Source organism: Cyanistes caeruleus, chromosome 28, assembly GCF_971803275.1.
Source record: "Cyanistes caeruleus chromosome 28, bCyaCae1.hap1.1, whole genome shotgun sequence".
Lineage (NCBI taxonomy): Eukaryota > Metazoa > Chordata > Aves > Passeriformes > Paridae > Cyanistes > Cyanistes caeruleus.
In genome coordinates this window covers 966,149-994,116 of record NC_141728.1, presented here as the reverse complement: position 1 = coordinate 994,116, position 27,968 = coordinate 966,149, and the positions used below count along the sequence as shown (strand labels likewise).

General features: G+C 51.6%; 2 protein-coding genes across 3 annotated transcripts in view; one reads left to right on the top strand and one right to left on the bottom strand.

The window, feature by feature from the left end:
• COX6B1 (cytochrome c oxidase subunit 6B1) overlaps window positions 1–2,919 on the bottom strand; it is a 10,312-nt gene extending 7,393 nt beyond the window's left edge. Inside the window, exons 1-2 of one of the 2 annotated variants that reach the window (XM_086864946.1) lie at window positions 2,780–2,919; window positions 2,454–2,544 (exon numbers count right to left, since the gene is read on the bottom strand). The gene's annotated coding sequence lies outside the window, so the exon portion shown is untranslated. The remainder of the gene's footprint in view (window positions 1–2,453; window positions 2,545–2,779) is intronic. The other variant, XM_086864947.1, reaches the window with a different exon arrangement.
• On the top strand, window positions 2,904–27,968 carry FBL (fibrillarin rRNA 2'-O-methyltransferase). The gene is made up of 9 exons (XM_086864930.1): window positions 2,904–2,946; window positions 5,032–5,073; window positions 6,842–7,048; window positions 8,572–8,666; window positions 10,226–10,396; window positions 14,922–15,054; window positions 20,922–21,034; window positions 25,103–25,248; window positions 27,775–27,968. Exons 1-9 carry the CDS (start codon window positions 2,937–2,939, stop codon window positions 27,794–27,796), a joined length of 939 nt encoding a protein of 312 aa, XP_086721056.1. The 5' UTR covers window positions 2,904–2,936; the 3' UTR covers window positions 27,797–27,968.

Genomic DNA, 27,968 nt, shown 5'->3' with positions numbered 1-27,968 from the left:
CCAGACTGGCCTGGATGTCCTCAGCCATGCTAATTAACCTAATTACAGAGCTTAATTAGCAGCCGGGGGTCTCAGCCCCCCCCCACCGGCTGTTAATTACTGGCCTGAGCTCGTTAATTGGGCTCAGGGGTCGTTAATTACCCCAAAAATGGGGCGGAAATGAAGATTTGGAGGCTCCGCCTCTCTGAAGTTGTTAATTACGGTAATTAGCTGCTAATTAACTAACCGGAAACACTAACAAGCAGCTGATTAGTTAATTATCAATCTAATCCATTAATTAGTTCATTTAACTATTAATTAGTTCACTCCTGCAATTAAAAGTGAACATGAACCTGGGAGAAATTAGCATTAAAAAAATCATTAATTATGCTAATGAGCACCTAATTAATATGCTAGCAGCCAAATTACCTAACGAGCTGCGGTATTAATAAAACGCTGTGGCTAATTAATTACTTAATGAGCTAATTAATACAAAATTGGAATTAAAAGTGAGCCTGAAACCAATTAAGAACAAATTAGCTCATTAAGGCTGCTAATGAGCACCTAATTAACCAATTAGCATATTAATTAGCGCTTAATTTAATTAATTAGCAACCAACTGTGTTAATCAGAACCTCCTGGAATTAATTATTAATGAAGCAATTAACGAATCCCGCCCTGGCCTGACAATGATTGACATGGAGGGTAATTAACAGCCTAATTAGCGCCCTGCAAATTAATTAGCTCTACAAAGGGCTAATTAAAACCTTAATTAACCCAAATGGGGGCAAAGCCGACAAAAATCAACGTTGGACGCTAATTAATGACGCTAATTAACGCCGTGTAAACTAATCAAAGCTCACAGAGGGCTAATTAAGATGGGTTAATTAACGGTTAATTAATGCCGGGCTGGGATGAAGAAACAACAAATTAATTAAATAAGGAATATTAATTAAGGGATTAATTGCCTGGGCTAATTAGCAACCCCTGGGCTCATTAATTTATCTGATTAATTAAGTTAATTAGCGCTCCATCAATCAGCCATTCGGTTCCTCGTTAATTTGGGAACACATTAATTAATTAATTAATTAGTGCTGCCGGGATGAACTGGGATAATTCGAACCGGTTCAAACCAGTATGGACCAGTACGGACCAGTATAAACCAGTATAAACCAGTTCAAACCGGTTCAAACCAGTTCAGACCAGTTCAAACCAGTTCAAACCGGTTCGGACCAGTACGGACCAGTATGGACCAGTTCAAACCGGTTCAAACCAGTACGGACCAGTTCAAACCAGTTCAAACCGGTTCAAACCAGTATGGACCAGTATGGACCAGTTCAAACCGGTATAAACCAGTATAAACCAGTTCAAACCGGTTCAAACCAGTACGGACCAGTATAGACCAGTACGGACCAGTATGGACCAGTTCAAACCGGTTCAAACCAGTATGGACCAGTTCAAACCGGTTCAAACCAGTATGGACCAGTTCAAACCGGTTCAAACCAGTATGGACCAGTTCAAACCGGTTCAAACCAGTATGGACCAGTTCAAACCGATTCAAACCAGTATGGACCAGTACGGACCAGTTCAAACCGGTTCAGACCAGTATGGACCAGTACGGGCCAGTATGGACCAGTTCAAACCAGTTCAAACCAGTATAAACCGGTTCAAACCAGTCCAAACCAGTATAAACCGGTTCAAACCAGACCAAACCGGTTCAAACCAGTTCAAACCAGTATAAAGCGGTTCAAAGCGGTTCAAAATGGTTCAAACCAGTTCAAACCAGTTGGGTCCAGACCCATCCCAGTATCCCCTCCCAGTTCAAACCAGTAACCCCCAGTTCCATCCCAGTCCAAACCAGTCCAAACCAGTTCATCCCAGTCCATCCCAGTCCATCCCAGTTCAAACCAGTAACCCCCAGTTCCATCCCAGTCCAAACCAGTTCAAACCAGTTCAAACCAGTAACCCCCCAGTTCCCTCCCAGTTCAGACCAGTTCCATCCCAGTCCAAACCAGTTCAAACCAGTAACCCCCAGTTCCCTCCCAGTCCATCCCAGTCCATCCCAGTTCCCTCCCAGTGCTCCCAGTTCATCCCAGTTCCCTCCCAGTTCAAACCAGTTCAAACCAGTAACCCCCCAGTTCCCCCCCAGTCGCTTCCAGTCGCTCCCAGTCCATCCCAGTTCAAACCAGTTCCCTCCCAGTCCATCCCAGTCCATCCCAGTCCCTCCCAGTTCATCCCAGTCCATCCCAGTCCATCCCAGTCCCTCCCAGTTCAAACCAGTAACCCCCCAGCTCCCTCCCAGTCAGTCCTAACCTGCCCTCAGCGCCCTTCCCGACCCTCCCAGTGCTCCCAGTCCATCCCAGTTCCCCCCAATTCCCTCCCAGTTCATCCCAGTCCCTCCCAGTCCATCCCAGTTCCCCCCAGTTCCCTCCCAGTTCCTCCCAGTTCCCCCCAGTTCCCTCCCAGTACATCCCAGTTCTCAAAGTCACTTTCACCCTCGCTCGCCGCTCGCCGGAACCAACGAGTCACGCAGGAAGCGCCGGAGAGTCGCCGGAAATGACGTCACTAAAGAGCACAGAGAGGCAGGTTCGGGACAGAGCGTCTCTCCCGGAGGAAAAATGGCGGCGACACGGAGCCGCCAGCGCCCCGGAGTCCGCCGGAATTGCCCCGAAATGACGCCAAAACCTCCCCAGGCACCAAAAATACCCAGTTAGAGACCCCAAAACCCCCGGTTTTACCCCAAAATCCCCGGTCTTACCCCAAAATCCCCTGTCTTTACCCCAAAATCCCCGTTTTTTACCCCGAAATCCGCTCCGGAGCCTCCTTGGGGCGCTCTGAGGACGCGTCCTGCAGGGAGTGGGCGGGGCCCGAGCGTCGCGTGCGTGACGCTGGTTTTTTGTGACGTCACTTCCTGTTCCGGCAACGGCGCGCGAGCCCCGCGTGGAGAAAGCGGCGCGATGAGGCCGGGTAGGAACTGGGATGGACTGGGATGGACTGGGATAAACTGGGAGGGACTGGGATGAACTGGGAGGGAACTGGGATGAACTGGGATAAACTGGGAGGGACTGGGATGGACTGGGATGAACTGGGATGGACTGGGAGGGACTGGGATGGACTGGGATGGACTGGGGAGTTACTGGTTTGAACTGGGATGGACTGGGATGGAACTGGGATGGACTGGGATGGACTGGGAGGGAACTGGGGAGTTACTGGTTTGAACTGGGATGGACTGGGATGAACTGGGAGGGTTTTAGGGGTAACTGGGCTGGAACTGGGAGTTACTGGGAGGGAACTGGGGGTTACTGGGGGAGGATTGGGGGTTACTGGGAGGGAACTGGGAGAGACTTGGGCGTAACTGGGATGAACTGGGTTATACTGGGAGGGTTTTAGGCCTTACTGGGTTGAACTGGGAGGGAACTGGGGGTTACTGGAAGGGAACTGGGAGTTACTGGGAGAGGATTGGGGGTTACTGGGATGGACTGGGAGGGACTGGGGGGTTACTGGGATGGACTGGGAGGGAACTGGGATGAACTGGGAGGGAACTGGGATGGACTGGGATGAACTGGGATGGACTGGGATGGACTGGGATGGACTGGGGAGTTACTGGGTTTGAACTGGGAGCAACTGGAATGGACTGGGAGGGAACTGGGATGGACTGGGATGGACTGGGGAGTTACTGGTTTGAACTGGGATGGACTGGGAGGGTTTTAGGGGTAACTGGGCTGGAACTGGGAGTTACTGGGAGGGAACTGGGGGTTACTGGGGGAGGATTGGGGGTTACTGGGAGGGAACTGGGAGAGACTTGGGCGTAACTGGGATGAACTGGGTTATACTGGGAGGGTTTTAGGGGGAACTGGAAGGGAACTGGGGGTTACTGGGAGGGAACTGGGAGTTACTGGAAGGGAACTGGGAGTTACTGGGAGAGGATTGGGGGTTACTGGGATGGACTGGGAGGGACTGGGGGGTTACTGGGATGGACTGGGAGGGAACTGGGATGAACTGGGAGGGAACTGGGATGGACTGGGATGAACTGGGATGGACTGGGATGGACTGGGATGGACTGGGGAGTTACTGGGTTTGAACTGGGAGCAACTGGAATGGACTGGGAGGGAACTGGGATGGACTGGGATGGACTGGGGAGTTACTGGTTTGAACTGGGATGGACTGGGAGGGTTTTAGGGGTAACTGGGCTGGAACTGGGAGTTACTGGGAGGGAACTGGGGGTTACTGGGGGAGGATTGGGGGTTACTGGGAGGGAACTGGGAGAGACTTGGGCGTAACTGGGATGAACTGGGTTATACTGGGAGGGTTTTAGGGGGAACTGGAAGGGAACTGGGGGTTACTGGGAGGGAACTGGGAGTTACTGGGAGAGGATTGGGGGTTACTGGGATGGACTGGGAGGGACTGGAGGGTTACTGGGATGGACTGGGTTATACTGGGAGGGTTTTAGGCCTTATTGGGATGAACTGGGAGGGAACTGGGGGTTACTGGAAGGGAACTGCGAGTTACTGGGAGAGGATTGGGGGTTACTGGGATGGACTGGGAGGGACTGGGGGGTTACTGGGATGGACTGGGAGGGAACTGGGATGGACTGGGAGGGAACTGGGATGGACTGGGATAAACTGGGATGGACTGGGAGGGACTGGGATGGACTGGGGAGTTACTGGGTTTGAACTGGGAGCAACTGGGATGGACTGGGAGGGAACTGGGAGGGACTGGGAGGGAACTGGGAGGGACTGGGAGAGGATTGGGGGTTACTGGGATGGACTGGGAGGGACTGGAGGGTTACTGGGATGGACTGGGTTATACTGGGGGGGTTTTAGGGGGAACTGGGAGGGAACTGGGGGTTACTGGGAGGGACTGGGAGAGAATTGGGGGTTACTGGGATGAACTGGGAGGGAACTGGGATGGAACTGGGTCATACTGGGAGGGAACTGGGATGGAACTGGGAGTTACTGGGAGGGAACTGGGGGAGGTGGTGGAGCCAAACTGGGAGCACTGGGAGGCTCCCAGTAGCTCCCAGTATCTCCCAGTCTGACCAGTTTCCCGCAGGTTTCAGCCCCCGAGGGGGACGCGGCGGCTTCCGGGGCCGAGGTGAGTCCCAGTACAGACCAGTACAGACCAGTACAGACCAGTACAGACCAGTACAGACCAGTAACCAGCAGGAACCCCCCTGCTGCCCACACTGGGAGCTCCAGTGTCCTCCCAGTATCCCCAGTAACCCCTCCCAGTATCCCCAGTAACCCCTCCCAGTATCCCCAGTAACCCCTCCCAGTATCCCCAGTATCCCCTCCCAGTATCCCCAGTATCCCCAGTAACCCCAGTAACCCCTCCCAGTATCCCCAGTATCCCCAGTAACCCCAGTAACCCCTCCCAGTAACCCCAGTAACCCCTCCCAGTAACCCCAGTAACCCCTCCCAGTACTCCCAGTATCCCCAGTAACCCCTCCCAGTATCCCCAGTATCCCCTCCCAGTATCCCCAGTATCCCCAGTAACCCCTCCCAGTATCCCCAGTATCCCCTCCCAGTAACCCCTCCCAGTATCCCCAGTAACCCCAGTAACCCCTCCCAGTATCCCCAGTAACTCCTCCCAGTATCCCCAGTAACCCCAGTTACCCCTCCCAGTATCCCCAGTAACCCCAGTAACCCCTCCCAGTAACCCCAGTTACCCTCCCAGTATCCCCAGTATCCCCAGTAACCCCTCCCAGTATCCCCAGTAACCCCTCCCAGTAACCCAAGTAACCCCTCCCAGTATCCCCAGTACTCCCAGTATCCCCAGTATCCCCAGTATCCCCAGTAACCCCTCCCAGTATCCCCAGTAACCCCTCCCAGTATCCCCAGTACTCCCAGTATCCCCAGTACTCCCAGTATCCCCAGTAACCCCTCCCAGTATCCCCAGTACTCCCAGTATCCCCAGTACTCCCAGTATCCCCAGTAACCCCTCCCAGTATCCCCAGTACTCCCAGTATCCCCAGTTTCCCCTCCCAGTATCCCCAGTATCCCCAGTAACCCCTCCCAGTATCCCCAGTATCCCCAGTATCCCCTCCCAGTAACCCCAGTAACCCCTCCCAGTATCCCCAGTAAGCCCTCCCAGTAACCCCAGTATCCCCTCCCAGTAACCCCTCCCAGTATCCCCAGTATCCCCAGTATCCCCTCCCAGTATCCCCAGTAACCCCTCCCAGTAACCCCAGTATCCCCAGTTTCCCCTCCCAGTATCCCCAGTATCCCCTCCCAGTAACCCCTCCCAGTATCCCCAGTATCCCCTCCCAGTAACCCCTCCCAGTATCCCCAGTAACCCCTCCCAGTATCCCCAGTAACCCCTCCCAGTATCCCCAGTATCCCCAGTAACCCCTCCCAGTATCCCCAGTAACCCCTCCCAGTAACCCCAGTATCCCCAGTAACCCCTCCCAGTAACCCCAGTATCCCCAGTATCCCCTCCCAGTAACCCCAGTAACCCCTCCCAGTACTCCCAGTATCCCCAGTAACCCCTCCCAGTATCCCCAGTAACCCCAGTAACCCTCCCAGTATCCCCAGTATCCCCAGTAACCCCTCCCAGTCCCTCCCAGTATCCCCAGTAACCCCTCCCAGTATCCCCAGTAACCCCTCCCAGTATCCCCAGTAACCCCAGTAACCCCTCCCAGTACTCCCAGTATCCCCAGTAACCCCTCCCAGTAACCCCAGTATCCCCAGTAACCCCTCCCAGTAACCCCAGTAACCCCTCCCAGTATCCCCAGTAACCCCTCCCAGTATCCCCAGTAACCCCAGTATCCCCAGTAACCCCTCCCAGTGCTCCCAGTATCCCCAGTAACCCCTCCCAGTATCCCCAGTATCCCCTCCCAGTAACCCCAGTTTCCCTCCTGCAGGTTCCGGTTTCTCGCCCCGCGGAGGGGGCGGAGCCCGCGGAGGGGGCGTGGCCCGCGGAGGGGGCGGAGCCAGAGGAGGGGGCATGGGCAGAGGAGGGGGCGGAGCCCGCGGAGGCCCCCGGGGGCGGGGCCGAGGCCGAGGGGGCGGAGCCAGAGGAGGATTCAAAGGCGGGAAAAAAGTGACGGTGGAGCCGCACCGGCATGAAGGTAACTGGGGATACTGGGAGGGACTGGGAGGGACTGGGAGGGGTTACTGGGGATACTGGGAATACTGGGAGGGACTGGGAGGGTAACTGGGGATACTGGGAGGGTAACTGGGGATACTGGGAGGGACTGGGAGGGTAACTGGGGATACTGGGAGGGTAACTGGGGATACTGGGAATACTGGGAGGGGTTACTGGGGATACTGGGAATACTGGGAGGGGTTACTGGGGATACTGGGAGGGACTGGGAGGGTAACTGGGGATACTGGGAATACTGGGAGGGACTGGGAGGGGTTACTGGGGATACTGGGGATACTGGGAGGGACTGGGAGGGTAACTGGGGATACTGGGAATACTGGGAGGGACTGGGAGGGGTTACTGGGGATACTGGGGATACTGGGAGGGACTGGGAGGGTAACTGGGGATACTGGGAGGGTAACTGGGGATACTGGGAGGGTAACTGGGGATACTGGGAGGGGTTACTGGGGATACTGGGAGGGACTGGGAGGGGTCTGTGGGTCCGAGCTGTCCCCAGGTGTATCTCAGGTGTCCCCAGGTGTCCCCAGGTGGTTCAGGTGTCCCCAGGTGTACCCAAGCTGTCCCCAGGTGTCCCCAGTTGTCCCCAGGTGTCCCCAGGTGTCCCCAGGTGTATCTCAGGTGTACCCCAGGTGTCCCCAGGTGTGTCCCCAGGTGTCCCCAGCTGTCCCCAGCTGTCCCCAGGTGTCCCCCAGGTGTCCCCAGGTGTCCCCAGCTGTCCCCCAGGTGTCCCCAGGTGCCCCCAGCTGTTCCCCAGCTGTCCCCAGCTGTCCCCAGCTGTCCCCAGCTGTCCCCAGGTGTCCCCAGGTATCCCCAGGTGTCCCCAGCTGTCCCCAGCTGTCCCCAGGTGTACCCCAGCTGTCCCCAGCTGTCCCCAGGTGTCCCCAGCTGTCCCCAGCTGTCCCCAGCCCCCCCAGGTGTCCCCAGCTGTCCCCCAGGTGTCCCCAGGTGTCCCCAGCTGTCCCCCAGCTGTCCCCAGGTGTCCCCAGGTGTCCCCAGGTGTCCCCAGGTGTTCCCCAGCTGTCCCCAGCTGTCCCCCAGCTGTCCCCAGGTGTCCCCAGCTGTCCCCAGGTGTCCCCAGCTGTCCCCAGCTGTCCCCAGCTGTCCCCAGGTGTCCCCAGGTGTTCCCCAGGTGTCCCCAGCTGTCCCCAGCTGTCCCCAGCTGTCCCCAGGTGTCCCCAGGTGTCCCCAGCTGTCCCCAGCTGTCCCCAGGTGTCCCCAGGTGTAACCCAGCTGTCCCCAGCTGTCCCCAGCTGTCCCCAGGTGTCCCCAGGTGTCCCCAGCTGTACCCAGGTATCCCCAGCTGTCCCCAGCTGTCCCCAGGTGTACCCCAGGTGTCCCCAGCTGTCCCCAGCTGTCCCCAGCTGTCCCCAGGTGTGTCCCCAGGTGTCCCCAGGTGTGTCCCAGGTGTCCCCAGCTGTCCCCAGGTGTCCCCAGGTGTCCCCAGCTGTCCCCAGCTGTCCCCAGGTGCGCTGACTCAGGTGTCCCCAGGTGTGTTCATCTGCCGGGGCCGTGAGGACGCGCTGGTGACGCGGAACCTGGTGCCGGGAGAGTCGGTGTACGGAGAGAAACGCATCAGCGTCGAGGTACTGGTTTATACTGGTTATACTGGTTTGTACTGGTTTGTACTGGTTTGTACTGGTTTGTACTGGTTTGTACTGGGAGGGACCGGTTTGCACCGGTTTGTATTCGGTTATACTGGTTTATACTGGTTTATACTGGGGTTATTGGTTGTACTGGTTTATACTGGTTTATACTGGTGTATACCAGTTTATACTGGGAGGGACCAGTTATATGGGTGTATACCAGTTTATACTGGTGTATACTGGTTTATACTGGTGTATACCACTTTATACTGGGAGGGACCAGTTATATGGGTGTATACTGGTTTGTACTGGTTTGTACTGGGAGGGACCGGTTTGCGCCGGTTTGTATTCGGTTATACAGGTTTATACTGGTGTATACTGGTGTATACTGGTGTATACTGGTTTATACTGGTTTATACTGGTTTGTACTGGGAGGGACCGGTTTTCACCGGTTTGTATTCAGTTACACTGGTTTATACTGGTTTATACTGGTGTATACCAGTTTATACTGGGAGGCACCGGTTATATGGGTGTATACTGGTTTATACTGGTTATACTGGTTATACTGGTTATACTGGTTTGTATCAGCTCATATTGGTTTATACTAGTTTATACTGGGAGGGACTGGTTTATAGTGGTTATACTGGTTTATACTGGGAGGCACTGGTTTATAGTGGTTATACTGGTTTATAGTGGTTATACTGGTTTATAGTGATTATACTGGTTTATAGTGGTTATACTGGTTTATACTGGGAGGCACTGGTTTATAATGGTTATACTGGTTTATAGTGGTTATACTGGTTTATAGCGGGAGGGACTGGTTTATAGTGGTTATACTGGTTTATAATGGTTATACTGGTTTATAGTGGTTATACTGGTTTATAGTGGGAGGGACTGGTTTCTAGTGGTTATACTGGTTTATACTGGGAGGGACTGGTTTATAGTGGTTATACTGGTTTATACTGGGAGGGACTGGTTTATAGTGGGAGGGACTGGTTTATAGTGGTTATACTGGTTTATAGTGGTTATACTGGTTTATAGTGGTTATACTGGTTTATACTGGGAGGGACTGGTTCGCACTGGTCCATATCGGCCCATACTGGTCCGTACTGGTCCTGACCGGTCCATACTGGTTTATACTGGTTTATAGTGGGAGGGACTGGTCCGTACTGGTCCTGACCGGTCCATACTGGTTTATACTGGTTTATAGTGGTCTATACCGACCCATACTGGTCCATACTGGTTTATACTGGGCCATACCAGTCTATACCGATCCATACTGGTTCTAACTGGTTTATACTGGTTCTAACTGGTTTATACTGGTTCTAACTGGTTTATACTGGTTCTAACTGGTTCATACTGGTCCCCAGGAGGGCGAGGCCTCGGTGGAGTACCGCGCCTGGAACCCGTTCCGCTCCAAGCTGGCGGCCGCCATCCTGGGGGGTGTACTGGTTTATACTGGTCTGGACTGGTTCTAACTGGTTCTAACTGGTCCATACTGGTTCTAACTGGTCCATACTGGTTTATACTGGTTCTAACTGGTTTATACTGGTCCCCAGGAGGGCGAGGCCTCGGTGGAGTACCGCGCCTGGAACCCGTTCCGCTCCAAGCTGGCGGCCGCCATCCTGGGGGGCATCGACCGCATCCACATCCGGCCCGGAGCGCGGGTGCTGTACCTGGGGGCTGCCTCGGGTACCACCGTCAGCCACGTGTCCGACATCGTGGGACAGGTACGGTACACCTGGGTACACCTGGGTACACCTGGGTACACCTGAGATACACCTGGGTACACCTGGGGCAGGTAACACACACCTGGGGCAGGTAACACACAGCTGGGCTGTACCTGGGGGCTGCCTCGGGTACCACCGTCAGCCACGTGTCCGACATCGTGGGACAGGTACGGTACACCTGGGGACACCTGGGTACACCTGGGTACACCTGAGATACACCTGGGGACACCTGGGTACACCTGGGACAGGTAACACACACCTGGGCTGTACCTGGGGGCTGCCTCGGGTACCACCGTCAGCCACGTGTCCGACATCGTGGGACAGGTACGGTACACCTGGGGACACCTGGGTACACCTGGGTACACCTGAGATACACCTGGATACACCTGGGGACACCTGAGATACACCTGGGTACACCTGGGGACACCTGAGATACACCTGGGTACACCTGGGACAGGTAACACACAGCTGGGACAGGTAACACACACCTGGGCTGTACCTGGGGGCTGCCTCGGGTACCACCGTCAGCCACGTGTCCGACATCGTGGGACAGGTACGGTACACCTGGGGACACCTGGGTACACCTGGGTACACCTGAGATACACCTGGGTACACCTGGGACAGGTAACACACACCTGGGGCAGGTAACACACAGCTGGGCTGTACCTGGGGGCTGCCTCGGGTACCACCGTCAGCCACGTGTCCGACATCGTGGGACAGGTACGGTACACCTGAGATACACCTGGGGACACCTGGGGACACCTGGGTACACCTGAGATACACCTGGGGACACCTGGGACAGGTAACACACAGCTGGGCTGTACCTGGGGGCTGCCTCGGGTACCACCGTCAGCCACGTGTCCGACATCGTGAGACAGGTACGGTACACCTGGGTACACCTGAGATACACCTGGGTACACCTGGGGACACCTGGGTACACCTGAGATACACCTGGATACACCTGGGTACACCTGGGACAGGTAACACACACCTGGGACAGGTAACACACACCTGGGCTGTACCTGGGGGCTGCCTCGGGTACCACCGTCAGCCACGTGTCCGACATCGTGGGACAGGTACGGTACACCTGAGGCAGGTAACACACACCTGGGTACACCTGAGATACACCTGGGGACACCTGGGGCAGGTAACACACACCTGGGGCAGGTAACACACAGCTGGGGACACCTGAGATACACCTGGGGACACCTGGGGACACCTGGGGACACCTGAGATACACCTGGGACAGGTAACACACACCTGGGTACACCTGAGATACACCTGGGGCCGGTAACACACAGCTGGGACAGGTAACACACACCTGGGACAGGTAACACACACCTGGGACAGGTACAGACACACCTGGACAGGTACAGACACACCTGGGACAGGTACAGACACACCTGGGACAGGTACAGACACACCTGGGACAGGTAACACACACCTGGGACAGGTACAGACACACCTGGGACAGGTAACACACACCTGGGACAGGTGACACACACCTGGGACAGGTACAGACACACCTGGGACAGGTAACACACACCTGGGACAGGTAACACACACCTGGGACAGGTACAGACACACCTGGGACAGGTAACACACACCTGGGACAGGTAACACACACCTGGGCAGGTACAGACACACCTGGGACAGGTAACACACACCTGGGACAGGTAACACACACCTGGGGCAGGTACAGACACACCTGGGACAGGTAACACACACCTGGGACAGGTGACACACACCTGGGGCAGGTACAGACACACCTGGGACAGGTACAGACACACCTGGGACAGGTAACACACAGCTGGGACAGGTAACACACACCTGGACAGGTACAGACACACCTGGGACAGGTAACACACACCTGGGACAGGTGACACACACCTGGGGCAGGTACAGACACACCTGGGACAGGTACAGACACACCTGGGACAGGTAACACACACCTGGGACAGGTAACACACACCTGGGACAGGTACAGACACACCTGGGACAGGTAACACACACCTGGGACAGGTACAGACACACCTGGGACAGGTACAGACACACCTGGACAGGTACAGACACACCTGGGATAGGTACAGACACACCTGGGACAGGTAACACACACCTGGGACAGGTACAGACACACCTGGGACAGGTACAGACACACCTGGGACAGGTAACACACACCTGGGGCAGGTACAGACACACCTGGACAGGTACAGACACACCTGGACAGGTACAGACACACCTGGGACAGGTACAGACACACCTGGATACACCTGAGATACACCTGGGACAGGTACAGACACACCTGGGGCAGGTAACACACACCTGGACAGGTACAGACACACCTGGGACAGGTAACACACACCTGGGACAGGTACAGACACACCTGGGACAGGTAACACACAGCTGGGACAGGTAACACACACCTGAGACAGGTGACACACAGCTGGGACAGGTAACACACACCTGGGACAGGTAACACACACCTGGACAGGTAACACATACCTGGGACAGGTAACACACACCTGGGACAGGTACAGACACACCTGGACAGGTACAGACACACCTGGGACAGGTACAGACACACCTGGGACAGGTACAGACACACCTGGGACAGGTACAGACACACCTGGGGCAGGTAACACACACCTGGGACAGGTACAGACACACCTGGGACAGGTAACACACACCTGGGACAGGTACAGACACACCTGGGACAGGTAACACACACCTGGACAGGTAACACACACCTGGGACAGGTACAGACACACCTGGGACAGGTAACACACAGCTGGGACAGGTACAGACACACCTGGGACAGGTAACACACACCTGGGACAGGTAACACACACCTGGGACAGGTACAGACACACCTGGGACAGGTACAGACACACCTGGGACAGGTAACACACACCTGGACAGGTAACACACAGCTGGGACAGGTAACACACACCTGGGACAGGTAACACACACCTGGACAGGTAACACACACCTGGGACAGGTACAGACACACCTGGGACAGGTACAGACACACCAGGGAACACCTGGACACACCTGGGACAGGTACAGACACACCTGGGAACACCTGGACACACCTGGGGCTGTCCCCGAGCTCTCACCTGGGCCAGGTGACGCCGGCTCCGTGCGATGTCCCCGGCTCCTGTCCCCACCTGCCCCAGGTGACCCTGGGGGGGCCCCGGTGACCCCTGGTGACCTTTGGTGACCCCTGGTGACCTTTGGTGACCCCTGGTGACCTTTGGTGACCCCGAGGTGTCGTGGCCAGCAGGTGACCCCAGGTGACAGCAGCTGACTTCAGGTGAGCTCAGGTGGCCTCACGTGACCCCAGGTGTCCCCAGTGTCCCCAGGTGTGTCCCCAGTGTCCCCAGGTGTGTCCCCAGGTGTCCCCAGTGTCCCCAGGTGTGTCCCAGGTAACCCCCAGCTCTCCCCAGGTGTCCCCAGGAGCCCCTTAGGTGTCTCCAGGTGTCTCCAGCTGATCACACCTGTCCCCAAGTGACACAGGTGTCCCCAGGTGTGTCCCCTGGTGTATCACACCTGTCCCCAGGTGTCCCCAGGTGTCCTCAGCTGTCCCCAGTGTCCCCAGGTGTGTCCCCAGGTAACCCCCAGGTGTCCCCAGCTGTCCCAGGTGACCCGGGTGTGTCCCCAGGTACCCCAGGAGCCCCCCAGGTGACCGCAGGTGGTCTCAGGTGACTCCCAGGTGTATCACACCTGTCCCCAGATGACCCCGGTGACCCGGATGTGTCCCCAGCTGTCCCAGGTGTGTCCCAGCTGTCCCCAGCTGTCCCCAGCTGTCCCCAGGTGTGTCCCCAGCTGTCCCCAGGTGTGTCCCCAGGTGTCTCAGGTGTGTCCCCAGGTGTCTCAGGTGTGTCCCTGTCCCCAGGTGTGTCCCAGGTGTCCCCAGGTGTGTCCCAGGTGTGTCTCAGGTGTGTCCCAGGTGTGTCCCAGGTGTCTCAGGTGTGTCCCAGGTGTCTCAGGTGTGTCCCTGTCCCCAGGTGTGTCCCAGGTGTGTCCCAGGTGTCCCCAGGTGTGTCCCTGGTGTCTCAGGTGTGTCCCCAGGTGTCTCAGGTGTGTCCCCAGGTGTCTCAGGTGTCTCAGGTGTGTCCCCAGGTGTCTCAGATGTGTCCCAGGTGTCTCAGGTGTGTCCCCAGCTGTCTCCAGGTGTGTCCTCAGCTGTCTCAGGTGTGTCCCAGGTGTCTCAGGTGTGTCCCAGGTGTCTCAGGTGTGTCCCTGTCCCCAGGAGGGTGTCCCAGGTGTCCCAGGTGTCTCAGGTGTGTCCCCAGGTGTCCCAGGTGTGTCCCAGGTGTGTCCCCAGGTGTCTCAGGTGTGTCTCAGGTGTGTCCCCAGGTGTCTCAGGTGTGTCCCAGGTGTCTCAGGTGTGTCCCCAGCTGTCCCCAGCTGTCCCCAGGTGTCTCAGGTGTGTCCCTGTCCCCAGCTGTCCCCAGCTGTCCCCAGGTGTGTCGCAGGTGTCTCAGGTGTGTCGCAGGTGTCTCAGGTGTGTCCCTGTCCCCAGGAGGGCGTGGTTTACGCCGTGGAGTTCTCGCACCGCTCGGGCCGGGACCTGCTGAACGTGGCCAAGAAGAGAACGAACGTGGTGCCGGTGATCGAGGACGCGCGGCACCCGCACAAATACCGCATGCTGATAGGTGAGACACACCTGGGGACACCTGGGGACACCTGGGGACACCTGGGGACACACCTGGGGACACCTGGGGACACCTGGGACACACCTGGGGACACACCTGGGACACACCTGGGACACACCTGGGGACATTGGGGACAGAAGGAACGTGGTACCGGTGAGATAGGTGAGACACACCTGGGGACAGGTGAGGGACACCTGGGACATACCTGGGGACACCTGGGGACAGCTGAGATACACCTGGGGACACCTGGGGGGATATGGGACACACCTGGGGACATTGGAGCACACCTGGGGACACCTGGGACACACCTGGGGACACCTGGGGACAGGTGTGATACACCTGGAGACATTGGGGACACGCCTGGGACACACCTGGGGACATTGGGGACACACCTGGGGACACCTGGGGACATGGGGCACCCACACAAACGTTTTTGGGGGTCCTGGAGAGGAATTTTGGGGAATTTTGGGTTTCTGGAGAGGAATTTTGGGTTCTCAGATGAAATTTTGTGGGGTTTGAGGAATTCTGAGGAATTTTGGGGGGGTTTGAGGTGGTTTGGGGGGTCCTGGAGAGGAATTTTGGGTTCCCAGATGGAATTTTGGGTTCCTGGAGAGGAATTTTGGGATCCTGGAGAGGAATTTTGGGTTCCCAGATGGAATTTTGGGGTCCTGGAGAGGAATTTTGGGGGGTTTGATGTTCCTGGAGAGGAATTTTGAGGTTTTGGGTTCCTGGAGAGGAATTTTGGGAGGGTTTAAGGTGATTTGGGGGGTCCTGGAGAGGAATTTTGTGTTCCCAGGTGGAATTTTGGGGTCCTGGAGAAGAAATTTTGGGGGGGTTGAGGGTTCTGGAGAAGAATTTTGAGGTTTTGGGGTCCTGGAGAGGAATTTTGTGTTCCCAGATGGAATTTTGGGGTCCTGGAGAGGAATTTTGGGGGGGTTGAGGGTTCTGGAGAAGAATTTTGAGGTTTTGGGTTCCTGGAGAAGAATTTTGGGGTCCTGGAGGAGAAATTTTGGGGTTTTGGAGTTTTGGAGGGAATTTTGTATTCCCAGATGGAATTTTTGGGGTCCTGGAGAGGAATTTTGGGGAGTTTGAGGTGGTTTTGGGGTTCTGGAGAGGAATTTTGGGGGTTTGAGGTTCCTGAAGAGGAATTTTGGGTTCCTCAATGGGAATTTTGGGAATTTTGGGGGTTTTGAGGCGGTTTTGGGGTTCTGGAGAGGAATTTTTGGAGTTCTGGAGAGGAATTTTGGGGTTTTGAGGTGATTTTGGGGTTCCTGGAGTGGAATTTTGGGTGTTCTGAGGTGTTTTGGGGTTCCTGGAGAGGAATTTTGGGGGTTTCGAGGTGATTTTGGGGTTCTGGAGAGAAATTTTGGGTTCTTCAATGGGAATTTTGGGGGTTTTGAGGCGATTTTGGGGTTCCTGGAGAGGAATTTTTGGAGTTCTGGAGAGGAATTTTGGGGGATTTGAGGTGGTTTTGGGGTCCTGGAGAGGAATTTTGGGGATTTTGAGGTTCTTGGAGAGGAATTTTGTGTTCCCAGGTGGAATTTTGGGGTTTTGAGGCGATTTTGGGGTCCTGGAGAAGAGTTTTGGGGTTCCTGGAGTTAAATTTTGGGGGATTTGAGGTGTTTTTGGGGTTCCTGAAGAGGAATTTTGGGGAGTTTGAGGTGATTTTGGGTTTCTGGAGAGGAATTTTGGGTTCTTCAATGGGAATTTTGGGAGTTTTGGGGGTTTTGAGATGATTTTGGGGTTCTTGGAGAGGAATTTTGTGTTCCCAGATGGAATTTTGGGGGTTTTGAGGCGATTTTGGGGTTCCTGGAAACGAATTTTTGGAGTTCTGGAGAGGAATTTTGGGGGATTTGAGATGGTTTTGGGGTTCCTGGAGAGGAATTTTGTGTTCCCAGATGGAATTTTGGGTTCCCAGATGGAATTTTGGGGTCCTGGAGAGGAATTTTGGGGGGTTTGATGTTCCTGGAGAGGAATTTTGAGGTTTTGGGTTCCTGGAGAGGAATTTTGGGGGGTTTAAGGTGATTTGGGGGGTCCTGGAGAGGAATTTTGTGTTCCCAGGTGGAATTTTGGGGTCCTGGAGAAGAAATTTTGGGGGGGTTGAGGGTTCTGGAGAAGAATTTTGAGGTTTTGGGTTCCTGGAGAGGAATTTTGGGTTCCCAGAGGGAATTTTGGGTTCCTGGAGAGGAATTTTGGGGGTTTTGAGGGTTTTGAAGAAGAATTTTGAGGTTTTGGGTTCCTGGAGAGGAATTTTGGGGAGTTTGAGGCAATTTTGGGGTCCTGGAGAGGAATTTTGGGGTCCTGGAGAAGAAATTTTGGGGTTTTGAAGGGAATTTTGTATTCCCAGATGGAATTTTGGGGTCCTGGCGAGGAATTTTGGGAGTTTGAGGTGGTTTTGGGGGGTTCTGGAGAGGAATTTTGGGGGTTTGGGGTTCCTGGAGAGAAATTTTGTGTTCCCAGATGGAATTTTGGGGTTCTGGAGAGGAATTTTTGGGGTTCTGGAGTGGAATTTTGGGTGTTTTGAGGCGATTTTGGGGTTCCTGGAGAAGAATTTTGTGTTCCCAGATGGAATTTTGGGGGATTTGAGCCGATTTTGGGGTCCTGGAGTGGAATTTTGGGGGGTTTGAGGTTATTTTGGAGTTCTGGAGAGGAATTTTGGGTGTTTTGAGATGGTTTTGGGGTTCCTGGAGAGGAATTTTGGGTTCCCAGATGGAATTTTGGGGAGTTTGAGGCGATTTTGGGGTTCCTGGAGATAAATTTTGGGGGTTTTGAGGCAATTTTGGGGTCCTGGAGAGGAATTTTGGGTTCTTCAATGGGAATTTTGGGGGTTTTGAGGTGATTTTGGGGTTTCTGGAGAGGAATTTTTTGAGTTCTGGAGAGGAATTTTGGGGTTCCTGGAGAGGAATTTTGGGTTCCCAGATGGAATTTTGGGGGTTTTGAGGCGATTTTGGGGTCCTGGAGAGGAATTTTGGGTGTTTTGAGGTCATTTTGGGGTCCTGGAGAGGAATTTTGGGTGTTCTGAGGTGTTTTGGGGTTCCTGGAGAAGAATTTTGGGGGTTTGAGGTTCCTGAAGAGGAATTTTGGGGTTCCTGGAGTGGAATTTTGGGTTCCCAGATGGAATTTTGGGAGTTTTGAGGAGATTTTGGGGTCCTGGAGAGGAATTTTGGGGGTTTGAGGTTCCTGAAGAGGAATTTTGGGGTTCCTGGAGTGGAATTTTGGGTTCCCAGATGAAATTTTGGGGGTTTTGAGGCGATTTTGGGGTCCTGGAGAGGAATTTTGGGGGTTTTGAGGCGATTTTGGGGTTCCTGGAGAGGAATTTTGGGTTCCCAGATGGAATTTTGGGGGTTTTGAGGCGATTTTGGGGTTCCCAGGTGGAATTTTGGGATCCTCAATGGGAATTTTGGGAGTTTTGGGGGTTTTGAGGCGATTTTGGGGTTCTGGAGAGGAATTTTGGGTTCCCAGGTGGAATTTTGGGGTTTTGAGGCGATTTTGGGGTTCCTGGAGAGGAATTTTGGGTTCCCAGATGGAATTTTGGGGGTTTTGAGGAGATTTTGGGGTCCTGGAGAGGAATTTTGGGGGTTTTGAGGCGATTTTGGGGTTCCTGGAGAGGAATTTTGGGTTCCCAGATGGAATTTTGGGGGTTTTGAGGCGATTTTGGGGTTCCTGGAGAGGAATTTTGGGGTTTTGAGGCGATTTTGGGGTTCTGGAGAGGAATTTTGGGTTCCCAGGTGGAATTTTGGGGTTTTGAGGTGATTTTGGGGTTCCTGGAGAAGAATTTTGGTTTCTTCAATGGGAATTTTGGGGGTTTTGGGTGGAATTTTGGGACGAGAATTCCAGAATGATAATTAATTCAGGGATGATAATTAATTCAAGGATGATAATTAATTCAGGGATGATAATTAATTCAGGGCTGATAATTAATTCAGAGCTGATAATTAATTCAGGGATGATCATTAATTCAGGGATGATAATTAATTCAGAGCTGATAATTAATTCAGGAATGATAATTAATTCAAGGATGATAATTAGTTCAGGGCTGATAATTAATTCAGTGATGATAATTAATTCAGGGCTGATAATTAATTCAGGGCTGATAATTAATTCAAGGATGATAATTAATTCAGGGCTGATAATTAATTCAGGGATGATAATTAATTCAGGGCTGATAATTAATTCAGGGCTGATAATTAATTCAGGGATGATAATTAATTCAGGGATGATAATTAATTCAGGGCTGATAATTAATTCAGGGATGATAATTAATTCAGGAATGAAAATTAATTCAAGGATGATAATTAATTCAGGAATGATAATTAATTCAGGGCTGATAATTAATTCAGGGCTGATAATTAATTCAGGGATGATAATTAATTCAAGGATGATAATTAATTCAGGGCTGATAATTAATTCAGGGATGATAATTAATTCAGGGCTGATAATTAATTCAGGGCTGATAATTAATTCAAGGATGATAATTAATTCAGGGCTGATAATTAATTCAGGGATGATAATTAATTCAGGGATGATAATTAATTCAGGGCTGATAATTAATTCAGTGATGATAATTAATTCAGTGATGATAATTAATTCAGGGCTGATAATTAATTCAGAGCTGATAATTAATTCAGGGATGATAATTAATTCAAGGATGATAATTAGTTCAGGGCTGATAATTAATTCAGGGCTGATAATTAATTCAGGGATGATAATTAATTCAAGGATGATAATTAATTCAGGGATGATAATTAATTCAGGGCTGATAATTAATTCAGGGCTGATAATTAATTCAAGGATGATAATAAATTCAGGGATGATGATTAATTCAGTGGTGATAATTAATTCAGTGATGATAATTAATTCAGGGCTGATAATTAATTCAGTGGTGATAATTAATTCAGGGATGATAATTAATTCAGGGCTGATCATTAATTCAGGACTGATAATTAATTCAGTGATGATAATTAATTCTGGGCTGATAATTAATTTAGGGCTGATAATTAATCCAAGGATAATAATTAATTCAAGGATGATAATTAATTCAGGGCTTATAATTAATTCAGGGCTGATAATTAATTCAGTGATGATAATTAATTCTGGGCTGATAATTAATTCCGGGATGATAATTAATTCAGGGCTAATAATAAATTCAGGAATGATAATTAATTCAGGGCTGATAATTAATTTAAGGATGATAATTAATTCAGTGATGATAATTAATTCAGGGCTGATAATTAATTCAGGGATGTTAATTAATTCTGGGCTGATAATGAATTCCGGGCTGATAATTAACTAATTCCAGGCTGATAATTAGTTCCAGGATGATAATTAATTCCAGGCTGGGAATTCTGGGCTGATAATTAATTAATTCCAGGCTGTTAATTAACTCCAGGCTGATAATTAATTAATTCTGGGCTGATAATTAACTCTGGGATGATAATTAATTACGGGATGTGAATTTTAGGATGATAATTAATTAATTCCGGGATGATAATTAATTCCAGGATGAGAATTCTGGGGTGATAATTAATTAATTTTGGGATGATAATTAATTATCTCAAGGCTGTTAATTAACTCTGGGCTGATAATTTATTAACTCTGGGATGATAATTAATTTTGGGATGATAATGAACTCCAGGATGGTAATTCTGGGATGATAATTAATTAACTCCAGGCTGTTAATTAACTCTGAGCTGTTAATTAATTAACTTTGGGATGATAATTAATTCCAGGCTGGGAATTCTGCATTGATAATTAATTCTGGGATGAGAATTAATTAACTCCAGGCTGTTAATTAACTTCGGGCTGATAATTAATTAACTTTGGGCTGATAATTAATTAACTCCGAGCCGTTAATTAATTAACTCCAGGCATGGTTGACGTCATCTTCGCCGACGTGGCGCAGCCGGACCAGACGCGGATCGTGGCGCTGAACGCGCATCACTTCCTGCGCTGCGGGGGGCACTTCCTCATCTCCATCAAGGTACCCACCAGTATAAACCAGTTCAGACCAGTATAAACCAGTACGGACCAGTTCAGACCAGTTCAGACCAGTATAAACCAGTACAGACCAGTTCAGACCAGTTCAGACCAGTATAAACCAGTACAGACCAGTTCAGACCAGTTCAGACCAGTATAAACCAGTACAGACCAGTACAGACCAGTTCAGACCAGTATAAACCAGTACAGAGCAGTAGGGACAGACGCGGATCGTGGCGCTGAACGCGCATCACTTCCTGCGCTGCGGGGGGCACTTCCTCATCTCCATCAAGGTACCCACCAGTATAAACCAGTATAAACCAGTACAGACCAGTATAAACCAGTTCAGACCAGTTCAGACCAGTATAAACCAGTACAGACCAGTATAAACCAGTTCAGACCAGTAGGGACAGACGCGGATCGTGGCGCTGAACGCGCATCACTTCCTGCGCTGCGGGGGGCACTTCCTCATCTCCATCAAGGTACGGACCAGTAAAAACCAGTATAAACCAGTACGGACCAGTATAAACCAGTACAGACCAGTATAAACCAGTACAGAGCAGTAGGGACAGACGCGGATCGTGGCGCTGAACGCGCATCACTTCCTGCGCTGTGGGGGGCACTTCCTCATCTCCATCAAGGTACCCACCAGTATAAACCAGTATAAACCAGTTCAGACCAGTTCAGACCAATATAAACCAGTACAGACCAGTATAGACCAGTATAAACCAGTATAAACCAGTTCAGAGCAGTAGGGACAGACGCGGATCGTGGCGCTGAACGCGCATCACTTCCTGCGCTGCGGGGGGCACTTCCTCATCTCCATCAAGGTACCCACCAGTATAAACCAGTATAAACCAGTTCAGACCAGTACAGACCAGTTCAGACCAGTACAGACCAGTACAGACCAGTATAAACCAGTATAAACCAGTTCAGAGCAGTAGGACCAGACGCGGATCGTGGCGCTGAACGCGCATCACTTCCTGCGCTGCGGGGGGCACTTCCTCATCTCCATCAAGGTACCCACCAGTATAAACCAGTATAAACCAGTATGAACCAGTATAAACCAGTTCAGACCAGTTCAGACCAGTATAGACCAGTACAGAGCAGTAGGGACAGACGCGGATCGTGGCGCTGAACGCGCATCACTTCCTGCGCTGCGGGGGGCACTTCCTCATCTCCATCAAGGTACCCACCAGTACAAACCAGTATGGACCAGTATGAACCAGTACAGACCAGTATAAACCAGTACAAACCAGTATGGACCAGTACGGACCAGTACAGACCAGTATAAACCAGTATAGTCCAGTATAAACCAGTACAGACCAGTATAAACCAGTATAGACCAGTACAGACCAGTATAAACCAGTACGGACCAGTACAGACCAGTACAGACCAGTATAAACCAGTATAAACCAGTACAGACCAGTACAGACCAGTATAAACCGGTATAAACCAGTATAGACCAGTATAAACCAGTACAGACCAGTACAAACCAGTACAGACCAGTACAGACCAGTATAAACCGGTATAAACCAGTATAGACCAGTATAAACCAGTACAGACCAGTACAAACCAGTACAGACCAGTACAGACCAGTATAAACCGGTATAAACCAGTATAGACCAGTATAAACCAGTTCAGCCCAGTGCGGGGCTGGGACTGGGGTGACTGGAACCCGTCCTTAACTGGGATTGAGCTGGTCCCAACTGGTTCTAACTGGAATTCAGCCGGTTCTAACTGGTGTCCAACCGGTTCAAACCGGTTCTAAACTGGTTCAAACCGGTTCTAACCAGTGTCCAACTGGTTCAAACCGGTTCTAAACTGGTTCAAACCGGTTCTAACTGGTGCCCAGCTGCTTCAAACCGGCTCTAACTGGTGTTGAACTGGCTCAAACCGGTTCTAACTGGTGTCCAACTGGCTCAAACCGGTTCTAACTGGTTCTGACTGGGATTTAACTGGTTTTTCTGGGTTTTCACTGGTTCTGACTGATTAAAACCAGTTCTGACTGGTCTCAAACTGGTTCTAACCAGTTCTAACTGGTTCCGAGTGGTGTTGAACTGGTTCTAACTGGGATTTAACTGGTTTTTCCGGGTTTTCACTGGTTCTGACTGGTTCAAACCGTTTCTAACTGGTGTCGAACTGGTTCTGACTGGTTCTAACTGGTGCTGAACTGTTTTAAACTGGTTCTAACCGGTTTTAAACTGGTTCTAACCGGTTCTAACTGGTTCCAAACCGGTTCTAACTGGTTCTAACTTCTGCTGACTGGTTCCAAACCGGTTCTAACTGGTTCTAACTGCTGCTGACTGGTTCCAAACCGGTTCTAACTGGTTTTAACTGGTGCTGACTGGTTCTAAACCAGTTCTAACTGGTTCTAAACTGGTTCAAACCAGTTCTAACCAGTTCAGACTGGTTCTAAACCAGTTCAAACTGGTTCTAACCAGTTCTAAACCGGTTCTAACTGGTTCTAACTGGTTCCAAACCGGTTCTAACTGGTTCTAACCAGTTGAAACCGGTTCTAACCGGTTCCGACTGGTTCTAAGCCGGTTCTAAACTGGTTCTAACCGGTTCAGACTGGTTCCAAACCAGTTCAAACTGATTGTAGAGTGGTTCTGACCGGTTCCGACTGGTTCTAAACCGGTTCTAACTGGTTCAAACCGGTTCTAACAGGTTCAAACTGGTTCCAAACCAGCTCAAACTGATTGTAGAGCGGTTCTAACCGGTTCTGACTGGTTCTAAACCGGTTCAAACCGGTTCTAACCGGTTCAGACTGGTTCCAAACCAGTTCAAACTGATTGCCGAGCGGTTCTGACCGGTTGCGACTGGTTCTAAACCGGTTCTAACTGGTTCTAACTGGTTCTAACCGGTTCTAACCAGTTTTAACCAGTTCCGACTGGTTCTAAACTGGTTAAAACCGGTTCAAACTGGTTCGAACCGGTTCAGACCGGTTCCAAACCATCTCAAACTGATTGCCGAGCGGTTCTGACCGGTTGCGACTGGTTCTAAACCGGTTCTAAACCGGTTCTAACTGGTTCTAACCGGTTCAGACTGGTTCCAAACCATCTCAAACTGATTGCCGAGCGGTTCTGACCGGTTCCGACCTGTTCTAAACCGGTTCTAAACCGGTTCTAAACCGGTTCTAACTGGTTCAGACTGGTTCCAAACCATTTCAAACTGATTGCCGAGCGGTTCTGACCGGTTGTGACTGGTTCTAAACCGGTTCTAACTGGTTCGAACCGGTTCAGACCGGTTCCAAACCATCTCAAACTGATTGTAGAGCGGTTCTGACCGGTTGCAACTGGTTCTAACCGGTTCCGACCGGTTCTAAATCGGTTCTAACCAGTTCTAACTGGTTCTAACCGCTTCAGACCGGTTCCAAACCATCTCAAACTGGTTGCCGAGCAGTTCTGACTGGTTCTGACTGGTTCTAAACCGGTTCTAACCGGTTCAAACCGGTTCTAACCGCTTCAGACCGGTTCCAAACCATCTCAAACTGATTGTCGAGCAGTTCTGACCGGTTGCGACCGGTTCTAAACCGGTTCTAAACCGGTTCTAAAGCGGTTCTAACCAGTTCAGACTGGTTCCAAACCGGTTCTAACTGGTTCCAAACTGGTTCTAACCGGTTCTAACCAGTTCTAAACCGGTTCTAACTGGTTCCAAACCGGTTCTAACGGGTTCTAACCAGTCGAAACCAGTTCTAACCGGTTCCGACTGGTTCTAAACTGGTTAAAACCGGTTCTAACTGGTTCGAACCGCTTCAGACCGGTTCCAAACCATCTCAAACTGATTGTCGAGCGGTTCTGACCGGTTGCAACTGGTTCTAACCGGTTCCGACCGGTTCTAAACCGGTTCTAACCGGTTCAGACCGGTTCCAAACCAGCTCAAACTGATTGCCGAGCGGTTCTGACCGGTTGCAACTGGTTCTAACCGGTTCCGACCGGTTCTAAACCGGTTCTAACTGGTTCAAACTGGTTCCAAACCAGCTCAAACTGATTGCCGAGCGGTTCTGACCGGTTCTGACCGGTTCCGGGCCGGTTCCAGCCGGTTGTGACGGGCTCGCGCTGTCCCGCAGGCGAACTGCATCGACTCGACGGCGCCGGCCGAGGCCGTGTTCGCGGGCGAGGTGAGGAAGATGACGGCCGAGAGGATGAAGCCGCAGGAGCAGCTGACCCTGGAGCCCTACGAGAGGGACCACGCCGTGGTGGTCGGCGTCTACCGGTGAGACTTGGACTGGTTTATACTGGTTTGGACTGGTTTGGACTGGTTTGGACTGGGGGGGACGGAGGGGGAGGTTTGGGTGCAAAAACGGTGATTTTGGAGCGAGAAACGGGGATTTTATAGGGGAAAAATGGAGATTTGGGGGTGAAATGGGAACTGGTTTATAGTGGTTTATACTGGGTTATACTGGTTTCGACTGGTTTGGACTGGTCTGGACTGGGGGGGGACGGAGGGGGAGGTTTGGGTGCAAAAACGGTGATTTTGGAGCGAGAAACGGGGATTTTATGGGGGAAAAACGGGGATTTTGGGGCTGAAATGGGAACTGGTTTATACTGGGTTATACTGGTTTATACTGGTTTATACTGGTTTGGACTGGTCTGGACTGGGGGAGGACAGAGGGGGAGGTTTGGGGTAAAAAACGGTGATTTTGGAGCGAGAAACGGGGATTTTATGGGGGAAAAATGGGGATTTTGGGGGTGAAATGGGAACTGGTTTATACTGGTTTATACTGGGTTATACTGGTTTATACTGGTCTGGACTGGTTTATACTGGTTTGTACTGGTCTGGACTGGTTTATACTGGTTTATACTGGTTTATACTGGTTTGGACTGGGTTGTACTGGGGGGGGACGGAGGGGGAGGTTTGGGTGCAAAAACGGCGATTTCGGAGCGAGAAATGGGGATTTTATAGGGGAAAAACGGGGATTTTGGGGGAAAAAATGGAGATTTGGGGGTGAAATGGGAACTGGTTTATACTGGTTTATACTGGGTTATACTGGTTTATACTGGTTTATACTGGTCTGGACTGGGGGGGACAGAGGGGGAGGTTTGGGTGTAAAAACGGCGATTTTGGAGCGAGAAACGGGGATTTTATGGGGGAAAAACGGGGATTTTGGGGGGGAAAATGGGGATTTGGGGGGTGAAAAGGGAACTGGGTTATACTGGGTTATACTGGGTTATACTGGTTTGGACTGGGTTATACTGGGTTATACTGGTTTGGACTGGTTTGGATTGGTTTATACTGGTTTGTACTGGGTTATACTGGTTTATACTGGTTTATACTGGGTTATATTGGTTTATACTGGGTTATACTGGGGTATACTGGGTTATACTGGTTTGTACTGGTTTGGACTGGGTTATATTGGTTTATACTGGTTTATACTGGTTTAGACTGGTTTGGACTGGTTTATACTGGTTTGGACTGGTTTGTACTGGGTTATACTGGGGGGGACGGAGGGGGAGGTTTGGGTGCAAAAACGGCGATTTTGGAGCGAGAAACGGGGATTTTGGGGGAAAAACGGGGATTTTGGGGGTGAAATGGGAACTGGTTTATACTGGGTTATACTGGTTTATACTGGTTTATACTGGGTTATACTGGTTTGGACTGGTTTGTACTGGTCTGGACTGGGGGGGGACGGAGGGGGAGGTTTGGGTGCAAAAACGGCGATTTCGGAGCAAGAAATGGGGATTTTATGGGGGAAAAACGGGGATTTTTTGGGGGAAATGGGAACTGGTTTATACTGGTTTATACTGGTTTATACTGGTTTGGACTGGTCTGGACTGGGGGGGGACGGAGGGGGAGGTTTGGGGGAAAAAACGGCGATTTCGGAGCAAGAAATGGGGATTTTATGGGGGAAAAACGGGGATTTTGGGAGGGAAAAATGGGGATTTTGGGGGTGAAATGGGAACTGGTTTATACTGGGTTATACTGGGTTATACTGGTTTATACTGGTTTGGACTGGGTTATACTGGGGGAGGACAGAGGGGGAGGTTTGGGTGTAAAAACGGTGATTTTGGAGCGAGAAACGGGGATTTTATGGGGAAAAATGGGGATTTTGGGGGGGAAATGGGAACTGGTTTATACTGGTTTATACTGGGTTATACTGGTCTGGACTGGGGGGGACGGAGGGGGAGGTTTGGGGGAAAAAACGGCGATTTTGGAGCGAGAAACGGGGATTTTGTGGGGAAAAATGGGGATTTTGGGGGGAAAATGGGGATTTTGGGGGTGAAATGGGAACTGGTTTATACTGGTTTATACTGGTTTATACTGGTTTGGACTGGTCTGAACTGGGGGGGGACGGAGGGGGAGGTTTGGGTGGAAAAACGGCGATTTTGGAGCGAGAAACGGGGATTTTGGGGGGGAAAATGGGGATTTGGGGGGTGAAAAGGGAACTGGTTTATACTGGGTTATACTGGTTTGGACTGGGTTATACTGGTTTGGACTGGGTTATACTGGGGAGGGACAGAGGGGGAGGTTTGGGTGTAAAAACGGTGATTTTGGAGCAAGAAACGGGGATTTTATGGGGGAAAATGGGGATTTTGGGGGTGAAATGGGAACTGGTTTGTACTGGGTTATACTGGGTTATACTGGGTTATACTGGTTTGGGCTGGGTTATACAGGTTTATGCTGGTTTATACTGGTTTATACTGGTTTGGACTGGTTTATACTGGTTTATACTGGTTTATACTGGTTTGGACTGGTTTATACTGGTTTATACTGGTGCTCACTGTCCCTCTCTCCCCCCAGGCCCCCCCCCAAGGAGAAATGACGTCATCGCAGCTCCGGCCCGCCAGGGGGCGCCAACACAGAGGGCGTGGCCTAGCCCGGAAGTGGGTGGGGCCTAACCCGGAAGTGGGTGTGGCCTAACCCGGAAGTTGCTCCGTTTCGGGGTGGGGGGAGGGGCGTGGGAGGGTTTTGGTAAATAAAAGAAACTTGGTTAA

What these genes read in the sequence shown, in the direction of transcription:
- FBL (XM_086864930.1), top strand. An exon ending in AGAAACGCATCAGCGTCGAG is followed by an intron (nt 8,667 to 10,225) that starts GTACTGGTTTAT and finishes ACTGGTCCCCAG; the next exon opens with GAGGGCGAGGCCTCGGTGGA. An exon ending in GTGGTGGTCGGCGTCTACCG is followed by an intron (nt 25,249 to 27,774) that starts GTGAGACTTGGA and finishes CTCTCCCCCCAG; the next exon opens with GCCCCCCCCCAAGGAGAAAT.